A 13,040-nucleotide genomic window follows, 5' to 3' on the forward strand; every position below is an offset into this window, starting at 1 on the left:
AGCATGCCTATCCTGCTTGGAAAATTCTGCAAACATTACTTCTCTACCTGAGTTTTATGATATTTGGCAAGAGTCTTGCAGTGATAGATTTCAGCAAAGAAACAACACTTTTCAAAATGTGTTTTTTCTTATTAGCCTGTTTTTAAAGATAGCATTACTGTTTAAAAACTATATGATAAAAGGGTACCCCTAAAACAAAAGGTAAGGATAAGAATGGGAAGTTGGTGTCAAAGAATTTGACCAAAGGCATAGATAGGAAAGACAAAACTACTCTTATACAGACTGTTTGTCCACCTAGACTCAACAAACATGTTTCCCTTCACTGGTCCACTAATTAAAAATCTCAACAACATTGTTGGATACAATCTATTAGCGCCATAGATGATATGCATCCTACTCCTAATTGATCTTGAGCTATTTAGGCAAGTTAAATAAAACAAACGACAGAACTAGCACCCATATACAGAACTTCTGTTACCATAAAATGAATACAGCAAATTAAGTCACTTTAATTAAAGAAAATTACAAAAGGTGTGCAAAACAATTTCCATGATTAAATACACATTTAAAAGCAACATGCAAACTGACATCTGAATATAGGTTTAGTTAAATGACAAATTCCAATACTTTTCAACTTGAACCAAGACTTCAATTAATTTTGAAGTATACATGAAATCAAGGGAGCTAATAACTGAAGTTGTGTTTTAAGGGGATGGTATTATTAACTCCAAATTATGTGTCCAAATACCTCATTTCCCAAAATATAGTGTTGTGATTGATGTACTACTTAGTGTTCAGAAAGACAGCTGCTTAGTTTGTTCCGAACACATAATAAGCTTGCTGTATGATAGGGATTTCTTACAGGCTATAAGGTGGGAAAGCTGCAGCCCTCCCGCTGTTTGACTACACCTCTCATCATCCTTGGCCATGCTGGCTAGCACTGATGGCAGTGAAGTCCAGTAACATCTGGAGGGTCACTGTTTCCCCCTTCTTGTTGTTCAATATACTACCTTCTTGGCCATTACATATTATCTTGTACTTGTAGAACTTCCCCAGCACAACCTAAGTGCAAATACCAATGGATCAAGAACTGAAGTGTCTGGAATGGTTATTTCCAATACCTAAGCTGTTTGCTGTCACTTTCCCAACATCTCAACATTGTCCTATGCCACTTCCTGCCCTGCAGAATGGTTATTTACGCCAACAGTACTTTAATGATGTTTGCTATGGATTTCTTTTGGCACCTCTGACAAATGACAAACGAGTTAATATCTATTTATAACAGCATGAAAACAAGGACCTTGAGCATTCTATCTATGTCAGAGCAAGTGCAACTAAGAGCCAACTTGCTATAATATTCCTTTCTGTGTATTAGAAGATAGGAGGAAAAGGACATGTACAAAGGCAGAAACTGCTGGTATAGATTTCCTGCCACCTCCTTAAGCATGGTACTAGAACTCAAATCTGTGTGTACTTTTGACATGTCCCATTCACTGTTTAAACCTTAGTAAATCTCCTGCCCCTTCACTCTTACAGAGTGGCAGGCACTAAGGTTCACAGTTTAATTACAGAGAGAAACCCAATAGGCACAGGCTATTGAAACATTTTTTTAAAAAAAAAAACATAAGAAAAAAAATTGAAGGAACAACAGCAGCCAAAACTTAACATTTAAAACCAGCTGTTGACAGTTAACGTAGTAGTCCTCTGCCTTGCTCTGTCCATACTGGCTTGGGCTTCGTAAAGTCATCTGTCCCATCTTGAGCAGCACAGTTGACTGAAGGTAGTGAGAGACCATCTCTTCAGGAAAGGGAGAATAAGCAGGACGGGGTTCCAGATACCCTTCTCCCCTACCTAAAAATTTCCATCAGTTCAGTCAAAGTTTGTCATCAGTCATTTCTAGGAACTGAGCATAGACATCCCTGGAGCATTCCCCTTTTTGATTGAATAAAAATTTGTAGTAGCTGCCATCTGCACAGATCGCTGCAAGAGAAAGATACTATTTTCAATTTGGCAAGTCAATTGCTTACACATTGTGTTTCACTGCACAGCTTTTGCTTGTGAGAGCAGCAAGAGACGCCATATTACATGCAGGCTAAGAAATGTTCTCCCATAAGAGCTGTGCTACATATGCCAATCAGTTCTAGTGCCTGGCTTGCCCCACCCCAGATAGTTCTTGATGAATCATTAAGCTGCCCTCCATGAGATCTTAAGCAACAATCTTTAGTGTTCAACATTCCTTGCAATCTAAACATTTTTACAATCTTAGGCTGCAATCATGTGCACATTTAATTTGGAGTTAAAACCCATTTATATAAATGGGACTCCCATCAAGGACAGAGGGAGATTGCTCTAAAAAGCTTGTTTGTGAGCACAGCTGCTTAAATTCATAGGCTGTGTTTGGGATATGCATGGTTGTTTGATTTTTGGTGCAACTCGAGATTCTTACCTAAGACAGAATTCGGCTCTGTTCCAAAGGCACAGATGCAGGGAGAGCCTGAGGGAACCTGAAATTTGGAAAAACTCCATTTGGAACTGAAGTATTTGGGCAGGAAGCTGGCTGATGCTAAGCTGAAAAAGAAAGAAAGCTCTCTTCAGCATCATCTCAACCCAGTAGTCCAGGCACTGAAGCAAACTGACTCCTAGCACGTATTAAGGTTCACAATTATTTTCGTGATTATTTTAATTATTTATTTTAGCTACTGATACATTCTTCCTGTATGAAGTTATCTAATCATTTTTGCATAGCGGTCATTACACTGGCCCCAGCTGCTTACCTCGACTGCTTGTTCCTCTTAGGATCCTCCGCAGCAAAAATGTGCACTGTGGCATGATCACTTGACACACAAATGAGAGAAGCATCTTGGTTGAAGTTAATGCTAAAGGAGAAGTCAGAAACAAGTCTGCTTATATCACCACTGTCATGGAATAAGTTCCTTTTTAAAGAAATGCCTGTGTGTGTATACTGCAACTTTTCAAACACTATAAGCCAACCTCTTTCCAAAGCATCTTAGAAACTCTTTAACTCTAGGTTTTTGGGAGGGTATCTAAAGCAATGTCACCTTGCAACAACATATCCAGTGAGATGCTAACCTTTTATCAGCAGGTGTTGATGCAGAGTGAAGCAGCATTAGCAAGTGAAGTGGTAGAAAGTGAAAGAGCATTCACCCCAGAAGTAAACCACATAGACGCGAGGGAGGGAAATATATTCACACCTTTAAAAAGCCTTAACTCCTCCATAATACATGTAGCTGAAGAAAAGGGCACACAGATATTGATGAGGCATAATTACTTCTTAATTAGTATCTTAGTTCCTCCATAAACCAACAGTTGCAAGATGTATGCTACTTTATTTCTGAGTTTTCATTCTGAGTTTGAAAAAAGGTGCAGACATCCTATGGACACGTTTGAACTGATGCTTTATTGTATATCTCATACACTGTAGCTCTCAGACTTAACCCCCCACTCCCATTTTTTGTGTTTAATGCTCTACTCTCAATTGGATTAAATTCCTCTTGAACTGTACTGCTGTTGATTACCTCTGTGATGTCACATTTTCCCCAAAGAATTTTCAGATACCAAGCCTAATGTTTAGATTTGTCTGATGTGCTACACATAACACTGAACTGGCTAATGTGAAAAGCCAGCTGACAGTATCAGCTGTATGATTAACAGGTCACAGATGGAAGAAAATTATTCACGCACAGGAAGTTCATGTCTCTTAACTGGAAAACTGGGGAGTAGTTTTAAAGCATGAAACCCCCATTTGTACAACGCCCACTCCCTCATCTTGCTGATGATCCAAGGCAAAGCATGATTCCTCCAGTCCCCCTACCTAACACATTAACAAAACAATAAACCTTACCAGTAGATATTGGCAGCCTGAGACCCTCTGCGCAGTTCCTGGATTAAATGCCCAGATGATGTATCAAATATTCTTATTAGGGTCCCCTGGAAAAGCAGTTGCACACATTAAAGATGCGAGGGGAGCCTTTCAAAAACAATGCAAGCTATTCCCAGAACACAACATTAGGATACAGCTGTTCACTTCCCAGATGATGGCTCTCATTTTTCTACCACCCTACACTATTGTAGCTGCACATCTTTGCCCTTCCCATATGGAATTATTTTTGTTATTATCTGGTGCTATCCTTCCCACATATTTGGAAATCCTCTCAGGTTTATCTGGATGAATATATCCAAGATCAATGCTACTAAAGTCAGTATTTTGACAGGAAAATTGAGAAAGTCTACATGAACTGGATTTATACCATATACTGTAGTCTGAACCTAAGGAAAAAACACATTTCTTACATATTTTGGAAGATTCTGGCATGCAATAGTGAGGCAGCAGGATGAAAGGTTTGAGTGAGGAACCTATTTGAAGCAATGCAGGTTACAGGCTGCCAAAGAATGCATAGTTTATCTCTTCACCAATATTTGCAATAACAGCATGCGTATTTTCAAACGTAATCACTACAGCCACAAAGGTTACCAACTTTCTGTATAAACTTTAAAGTCAAGACTTTCATAAATTCAACTTCTGTGTTAGATGATATAATCTTCCCAGTAGGCTTAACAGTAAATTAAAGACTATAAAATGCACCTATTAAAATGCCACACAGACTCTCAAGATGACGCAATTCAAGGTTCATTCTAAACCATTAAAGACTCTTGTGTTGTTTTCTACCCAACTGTGGAGTAAAATCATTGACTTACTTTTTCTGATGCTGTGGCAATTCTTGTTCCCTGTAAGTTAAGAGCTATGCAACTCAAGACCCCTTCATGAGCTGGTATATCTACAGGAGGTTTCTCTGTATTTGCCAGGTCCACTATCTGCACATGTCCAGTATGTGTTCCAGGGAATGCAAGTAGGGAATTATTACTGTTTGGGCACAGGACACAAAGACCTGAAATACAATTTAAAGTATTGAGGAATAGGCATTTTTACTACCATCTCTGTCTTCCCCACCTTCCTTCTGAAAATAAGTTTTGAGAGTACTTGGAACACTCAAAGAAGCCAGCTAGGAAGCTTCAGGTTACCACATAGCCATGAGTGTCAATGTCTGTATAAGCAAAAGACAAGATTTACCGTCAGCTCAAACCCTGCATTAGGGCTTCCGTTTGTGCAATGGGGCTTTCCCCCCTTCTCCTGCTTCCATGGCCCTCAAAATTGGCTCAAGGTGATTGGGAGAACCCCCAGAGCAGCACACAGGAGGAGGAGAGGGGAAACTGTTTTGTCAGACAAGCTGCAATGCTCGCAGTGATGCAATCTTCATCATAACATACCGTTGACTCCCACCCAAAATTGACAACCCTGAAATGCCATATTCCAACAATGCATTTTCCAACGTTTTTTCTTTTTTCCAAATCCAACGTGAAAACTATGGGAAGATGGAGGACAAATGGTTTCATAAGTTTTTCCACTGCACTTAACGGGGATGACAAGGTTGGTATGGCTTAGCATCACATGACTTGCGAAGCATGAGAAAGGTCCAAGTAATTTTTTATATAGTGAAGTTGGTGTGCAAAATAGACAGCATCAGTTATCATCAGGAGCACGATAACAAACAGAACAGCACAGGATCTTTCTTTGTTCCTCTTACACTTTATGTAGTGGACAACACTTACCTTTAGGATTGTAGCAGGTTTCAAAAACATGCAACTGGTGAGGATTGTGAGTGAATGTGAAAACCTTAATCATAGAGTCCAGAACTACCACGATTCTGAAAGAGAGAAGGCAATGGCACACCAATTAGCATCATATCCAGCTAAACTGGTCCAACTCCGAACTGGCGAAAAACAGAAGGAGCTCTCCATACAACAGAGTGTGACCAGACTCACCTATCTCTTCGCAGCTTAACTGCTTTGACTTCTGTGGAAAATTCTATTTCGATAACTGTCTTCTTTTTCAGATCATCCCAGATCATCACTGCAGAAATGGAAATGGCCTTATTAGCCTTAAAATAACACCTTGCAATTTTATAAAGTGCTTCCAGAGATGCCACTTTATAAGCCTAGCTACATGAGGAACTACTGCACCCCAGACTACCGAGTTTTCACTGGTTCACTTGACAAAAAAACAAAAACCATGCCTCAAGTTCAGATCTTCAAAATTAGACATTATACAGTTGCATTAACTTACAATTGGTTTGGGTCAGGAGAAAATAGAAGCATCAACTACATCCAAACAAGTCTTATATGATGGCATTCTGAAGCTTAGTCTACACTCTTTTTCACCCTCCCCACCTGCTACTGCCAATAGCTTTTTATTCCTATTTATGTGGGAGTGCAGTATCATGGCTGCTTATCAAAATCTGTTTATCCTTTGAATACAGGGAAACAACAGGTCACAGATTGCTCTAGCTAGCACCTGGCATTAAGAGGAATGATTCCTCATCGCACAACTTGAGAAGGGTGACAACTAAGTCCATATTTATTTAAATTTAAAACTACCCAGGAAGTCTTCGATAGGATCTGCTTGAATACCAATTACATTAAAGCGGCCTGGAAATGTTTAGTGCTGAACTCAGCCCTAAGTTATTGCTTACTTACTGCTCAATACTTTACCTTTATTAGGTGGGTATTTGGGTTTTTTTCCTCCACCAACCAAAGCTAAATAATTGCAGCGAAACAACATTTCAACATGGCCAACACCTCCTTCTAGAAATTCTGGAGAGGGAAAAGGGACATTTTTTTTTATTAAACACTCAAGGCAAAGAAAAGTTTATTCATACTGGAACATCTTTGTGTATCAAGAGGATTCTCTCCAAAGACTCCCAAATTAAAATGCAGTTGAGTCAGTCCTCTTTTACTTTTTACTCCTGGAGTGCCTCGTTTCAAGACAATGCTTCATTTATGACCATCATCAGAAAAGCCTGCTCAGAGCCTTCTTCCAACCACACATTATGGACACAGCAATATTATACTGGATCAAAGTTTTAGAAAATAGTACTCAAATTCCAGCAAGTGAAATTTCTGTTCTATGCACAGTTACTTGAGAGTATAGGATTGCACAGCATGCGGTTTAAGATGGGGAAAAATGGCACAGCAGAATATTGAGGAAGAATCTCACCTTGTTTCTCTTTCTCTTTGAGCGGATCTGCATTAAACACTCTAAATCCGTTTTCCATCCCACATGCAAAGCACCCTAAAAAAGAAGAGGATTACTACGTCAGGCAAAGGACCATAGCTCAGTAGTAACACATGCCCTGTGTACAAAAGTCCCAGGCGTCGCCCATTAAGAGGATCTGGTAAGACTTCCCTGCCAGAGATCCTAAAGAGTTGCTCTTAGTCTCAATAGGCAATACATCAATCTAACTGCTAGTACAGTGCATTACAGTGGTTCAGTGAATGGATTTGTGAGCATTCTAGAAAAGCAATTGGCACTAAAAGCTATAAAGATGCCTGGAATCTGATGTATTTTCTTGGCTATTTAGGATCAAACCTACACAGCTGTTTGTAGGGATTAGGGAGTCCTCAGTCTGCCAAGTGTACTGTAATTTGTTTTTGAACAGGCTGGCCCACAACAGGCTTAAATTGAGAGCTCTGTCAACCACACATTTCCTTTTTCTTATAGTTTATGTCAGTTATTGAGAAAAATGTATCTTCCCTTCCCCCCCTTCTGTTCCTCTACCTCACCATTTATAGTAACTGCTTATTATTTTTCCCATTTATTTGTTTACCAAGAAGCACAATCAAGTACATAAATCTAAATATTTTTCCTTTCAGCCAGCTTGAAACTTTATTCACTACTAGTGGTTTTCAGCCCGTTCAATAACGGGCGCTAGAATCCTGGGGTTCGGAGAAGCGCTTGCGCAGCGCTTCTCCGAACCCTGGGACCTGTCCTTGCTGTCGGCGGCAGGGGGACAGGAACGGAGGAGGAGAAAGCGCTGCTTTTTCCTTCTCCGTTCCTCTCCCGCAGCCGCCGACAGGAAGCAGATATCCCAGGGTTCGGAGAAGCGCTTGCGCAGCGCTTCTCCGAACCCTGGGACCCGTCCTTGCTGTCGGCGGCAGGGGGACAGGAACGGAGGAGAAAGCGCTGCTTTCTCCTTCTCCGTTCCTCTCCCGCAGCCGCCGACAGGAAGCAGACATCCCAGGGTTCGGAGAAGCGCTTGCGCAGCGCTTCTCCGAACCCTGGGACCCGTCCTTGCTGTCGGCGGCAGGGGGACAGGAACGGAGGAGGAGAAAGCGCTGCTTTCTCCTTCTCCGTTCCTCTCCCGCAGCCGCCGACAGGAAGCAGACATCCCAGGGTTCGGAGAAGCGCTTGCGCAGCGCTTCTCCGAACCCTGGGACCCGTCCTTGCTGTCGGCGGCAGGGGGACAGGAACGGAGGAGGAGAAAGCGGCGCTTTCTCCTCCTTCCTTCCTCTCCCCCAGCCGCCGACAGGAAGGACGCGCGCACTCTCCCCCCCGCCTCCTCCAACCGCCGCTCCTCACGGCCAGGGAGGGTTGTGAGGAGGCCTTCGCCGGCCTCCACCCCGGCGGGAGCGGCGGTTGGAGGAGGCAGAGTGGGGGGAGAGTGCGCGCGCGCAGTCTCTGCTGTCCAATCCCTGTATCCCTGGGGCACATGCGCAGTGACCCAGGGACACACGGGACATCTGGACGCAGGGACAACATGGACATTATTATATAGGATAATGGTTTAGAATGAACCTTGAATTTATGAGCCACCACATAAAACGCTGTTCTTGTGTTGACACCCTTCAAACCTCTCGTGGGGGAGGCACCCAAAGAAGGGCCTCGGGTGATGAGCGCAGGAGCCAAATAATTTCATATGGGGAGAGGTGGTCCTTGAGGTATTGCAGTCCTGAGCTGTTTAAGGCTTTACAAGTCAAAACCAGCACATCTGAATTTGTTGCTAAGATGAAAGCTGGAATTCCAACAACTCTACTAGCCTATAAACAAGCACTCTAGGAAACTGCATCCTGTAGGTTTCAGCTCCTGGTGTAGCCCATACAACCCACACGATATACTGTAGTTTCTGGTGCAAATAGAATGAACATTTTACTAGCTTACACATTCTATGAAACTCCACTGAAGTGACTACTCAGATTACTGCAATAAAATATTCTCAAGGTAAAGAACAGCAAAGCATAAGCTTTTCTGGGGTGAGGTTTACTACAAGGAAGTTGATCCCTAACTTGTGTTACTCTAGTGAGTCATAGCCTATTTTCTTGGCAGAAAAAAAAGAACACTAGCTAATTTTTGCTAACTCATTCACTAGGGGCCACATCAATTTGGGATGCCTCACACAGTGTATTTAGGGGAACACATGAAATGTTAAATGTGCACCTAGACAAGTGTAATTTTTCTTAGAAAAACAACTATGAAATGAACAAGAGCACAATAAACATAGGACACTCCTCTATTTGCAAGCACATGATTGGTGTAGTCATTCAATTTGAACTAGCTTCCCTAACAAATTAAAATGACAAACTATTTGTCATTGCTACTAATTAGGGATAATTGTAAGAACATAAGAACTGCCTGCTGGATCAAGCCAATGCTCCATCCAGTCCAACGTCCTGTACTTCAGCGGCCACCCAGATGCCTGTGCAAAACTCAAAAGCAGGACTTGAGCAGAAGAGCACTCTTCCCTCTTGTGCTTCCCAGCAACTGGTATTCAGAAACATTACTGCCTCCAACTGTTAGTAGCCATTGATAGCCTTAAAGGTAAAGGGACCCCTGACCATTAGGTCCAGTCGTGACCAACTCTGGGGTTGCGGCGCTCAACTCGCTTTATTGGCTGAGGCAGCCAGCATACAGCTTCCAGGTCATGTGGCCAGCATGACAAAGCCGCTTCTGGCGAACCAGAGCAGCACACGGAAACGCTGTTTACCTTCCCGCTGTTTACCTATTTATCTACTTGCACTTTGACGTGCTTTCAAACTGCTAGGTTGGCAGGAGCTGAGACCGAGCAACGGAAGCTCACCCCATTGTGGGGATTCGAACCGCCAACCTTCTGATTGCAAAGCCCTAGGCTCTGTGGCTTAACCCACATCACCACCCGCGTCCCATATTGATAGCCTTATCCTCCATGAATTTGTCCAATCCTCTTTTAAAGCCATCCAAAAGTTGGTGGAAATCACTGCCTCCTCTTGAAGTGAGTTCCACAGATTAACGATGTACTGCATGAATAAGTACTTTCCCTCATCTGTTCTGAATCTTCCAACATTCAGCTTCACTAGAGGTCCACCAGTTCTAGTCTTATGAGTGTGGGGGGGGGGGCCTTTTCTGTCCATTCTCTCCATGCATTGCATAATTTTATAGACTTCTATGTCACCTCTGATTCACCTTTCCTCTAAACTAAGAAGCCCCAAATACTGCAATCTTCCCTTGAAGATCCATTCCCCTTATCATTTTGGTTGCACTTTTCTGAACCTTTCCCAACTTTACAATATCCTTTTTTGAGGTGAGCTGACCAGAACTGTACACAATATTCCAGATGTGGTTGCACCACAGATTTGTATGTCATTGTGACATTGGCAGTTTTATTTTCAGTTCCTTTTCTAATGCCCCCTAGCATGGAATTTGGCTTTTTTCACAATTGCTGCACACTGTGCTGACACCCATTATTACCCCAAAGTCTCATTCCTGGTCAGTCACCACTAGTTCAAAGCCCATGAGTGTACTGTATATGTAAAATTATTGTTCCTAGTGCTAACAATTCATTTACAATGAGTTGCATTTGCCATTTTACCAACCATTCATTCAGTTTGGAAAGGTCCTTTGGAGCTCTTCACAATCTCTTTTCATTTTAAAGACCCTGAACAATTCAGTATCATCATTAATTGTGGGCACCTCACTGCTCACCCCTTCCTAACTCTTCATCATTTGTGAACATGTTATAAAGCACAAATACCAATACCAATTCTTGGGAGACTTCATTTTGTGTTCCTTTTTATTCTCTTCATTTGGACAAGACTTCCTTTTGTTAAAGGAAGCCTTCTTGCCTCTAACGGCTACTTTGTCTCTGCACATTACCAAACTGGCATCCTCTTGGCCCTCATGATACTTTTTGCCATCTATGGTGTACACACTATCTTGCGTTTTAAATACAGTATTGCGTTTTTAAACAAGTCCCCAGCAATTTGGAGTGATCCAACCCACTTGACTTTGCCTTTCAACTTCCTTTTTACCAAGCTCCTCCCTTTGGGGTAGTTTCCTGTTTTGAAATCAAAGCACATTTAATTTAATAGTGCTATGGTCACTGCTCCCAATTGGCATCGGGTCCTGGGCACCACTCAAGATTAACCTCAGGGTCGCTGACTTTCTAGTTGGTTCCATGACCAGAGGCACTGTCATTTAGGGTATCTAGAAATTTTGCTTCTTTACTGTGACTGGGACACATAAGAGATATCGTAGGTCATAATGTTGCAAAACTTTATGCTATGTGCCCTTTGATTAAAAGCAATAAAACTGTTCAGGACATTCAATTCTGTATGCAAATTCATATGCCCATGAAAGCAGCTACCTATGAAAGAGTTGCAGTCTAATGAGAATTCAAGCAAGCCAATCTGAGGAATAGAATGATTCAGTGCATAACTGGGCCAAAACACACATCTTAGCCCTAAGTCCAGCTTTGGCATCTCCTTGTGGGGTTGAATTATGCATCAGTTGCAGTGGAAACGGCAATGAGTAGGAGGGCAAGCCTGAAACACATGCCCAACAAGGAGCTCAATATATGCAGGTTTTTAAAGAGAAAGACTGTAGGAGAACAGGATGAGGCAGTGTACAAGGGGTAAGGCATCTGGGCTGGGCCAAGCACTGTTGTATTAGGACAAAACAAGGCTCCGCGTGGAAGTCTGAGAAGGAAAGGAGGAGAATGGAAGCAACTGCCTCCCCTGTCTTGGTGTCTCAGAGCTGAGGCCGATCCTCCCCGCGCATTTTGCAAAACACCAGACTCCGACTGCGCCCCATAAACACCCAAGTGCGCTCATCAGAGGCCGGAAAACGGAAAGGGGGGAGACGAGGCCAAAGGGGGAAGCATTGGCAGCCATCAACGTTAACAGAGAGCGCTAAGCAACACAAACTTAAGGGACAAAGGCATCCTGCTGGGGGCAAAGAGGAGATGTCTCTGAGGCCGGAGAGGGCAGTCCCCCCTCTTCGCCCCAAGAAGAGAAGGCAAAGCCCTCCTCCCCGCCCGCACTTTTTTATGCCCAGACATCCGTCTAGACTGGCCGCGGGTTCGAGACTTGCGCCTCCCACTTATCGGAAGGCCTGGAATTATTTGGGTGGGGGCGAGAAACTCAACTTTCGGCTTCCCCCATTATGGACGCTGAACACGGGGGAGGAAAGGAAACCCGCCAAGCCCGAACGCCTCCCCCGCGGGAGAACAGGCGGACCCCTGACTCCCCCCCCCCGGCGCCCCGCGAGGGTCTTTACCGTGGTCCTGGTTGAAGCCGGCGAACAGCAACCCATTCCCGTGCGGGTTGGCTGGGAGCAGGTTCATGGCGCCGGACTCCGGGGAAGGCCGCAGCCGCGGAGGGGGGGTCCTTCACACCATCGGGGGAGGGTCACTGGCCTGAGGGGGCGGCAGCGCCACGATTCCTTCCGGACTAGACAGGCGCGGCGCCAAGCACCGAGCACCGAGCGCGTCCAATAAGCCTTCCCAGGCTGACCAGAGGAGAGCCGAATTGTCGAACGCCGACCTCCGCTGCTGCTGCTGCTGCCGCCTTCCTCGACTTCCCTAGCCTGCTACGTCCGTTCCCCTCTTTCAGAGCGCAGAGCGCGTCGCTCAAGGCAGGCCGCCCGGCGGAGTGCCAAGCTAACGATCAGCAGCCCGGCTCTCACTTGGCTGGCGCCACCGGGAAAAGTGGGCGCTGGGGAAAGCCCTCCTCGTAGTCGCCGAACTGCGCTCTCTTATCGCGCCTCTCGCGGTCTCCATCGCGTGTTGCCTTCGTTGTTGCCCTTGCAAGAGAGGTAAGGGATCCATGGGGTTACGAGGAGGCAAAAGACCCGTTGGACGTGGGGCAACACGGCAGCCCCCAGTAAAGTCACCACCATTCCAGGGGTTACAGACGTGCTTCTTACTCCAGAGTTA

At 44.1% G+C, this 13,040-nt stretch overlaps 1 protein-coding gene across 1 annotated transcript; it reads right to left on the reverse strand.

Annotated features, from left to right (window-relative positions):
- Positions 1-489: 489 nt before the first annotated feature.
- Positions 490-12,578, reverse strand: WDR45B (WD repeat domain 45B). Its single transcript, XM_035104735.2, has 10 exons — positions 12,383-12,578; positions 7,073-7,147; positions 6,568-6,669; positions 5,842-5,929; positions 5,629-5,723; positions 4,717-4,907; positions 3,863-3,948; positions 2,775-2,876; positions 2,447-2,568; positions 490-1,980 (listed from the first exon to the last, which is right to left on the reverse strand). The coding sequence occupies exons 1-10, from the start codon at positions 12,447-12,449 to the stop codon at positions 1,874-1,876; spliced, it is 1,035 nt and encodes a 344-aa protein (XP_034960626.1). The 5' UTR covers positions 12,450-12,578; the 3' UTR covers positions 490-1,873.
- Between the last annotated feature and the right edge of the window lie 462 nt (positions 12,579-13,040).

The sequence above is a fragment of the Zootoca vivipara genome, chromosome 2 (genome assembly GCF_963506605.1).
Source record: "Zootoca vivipara chromosome 2, rZooViv1.1, whole genome shotgun sequence".
Lineage (NCBI taxonomy): Eukaryota > Metazoa > Chordata > Lepidosauria > Squamata > Lacertidae > Zootoca > Zootoca vivipara.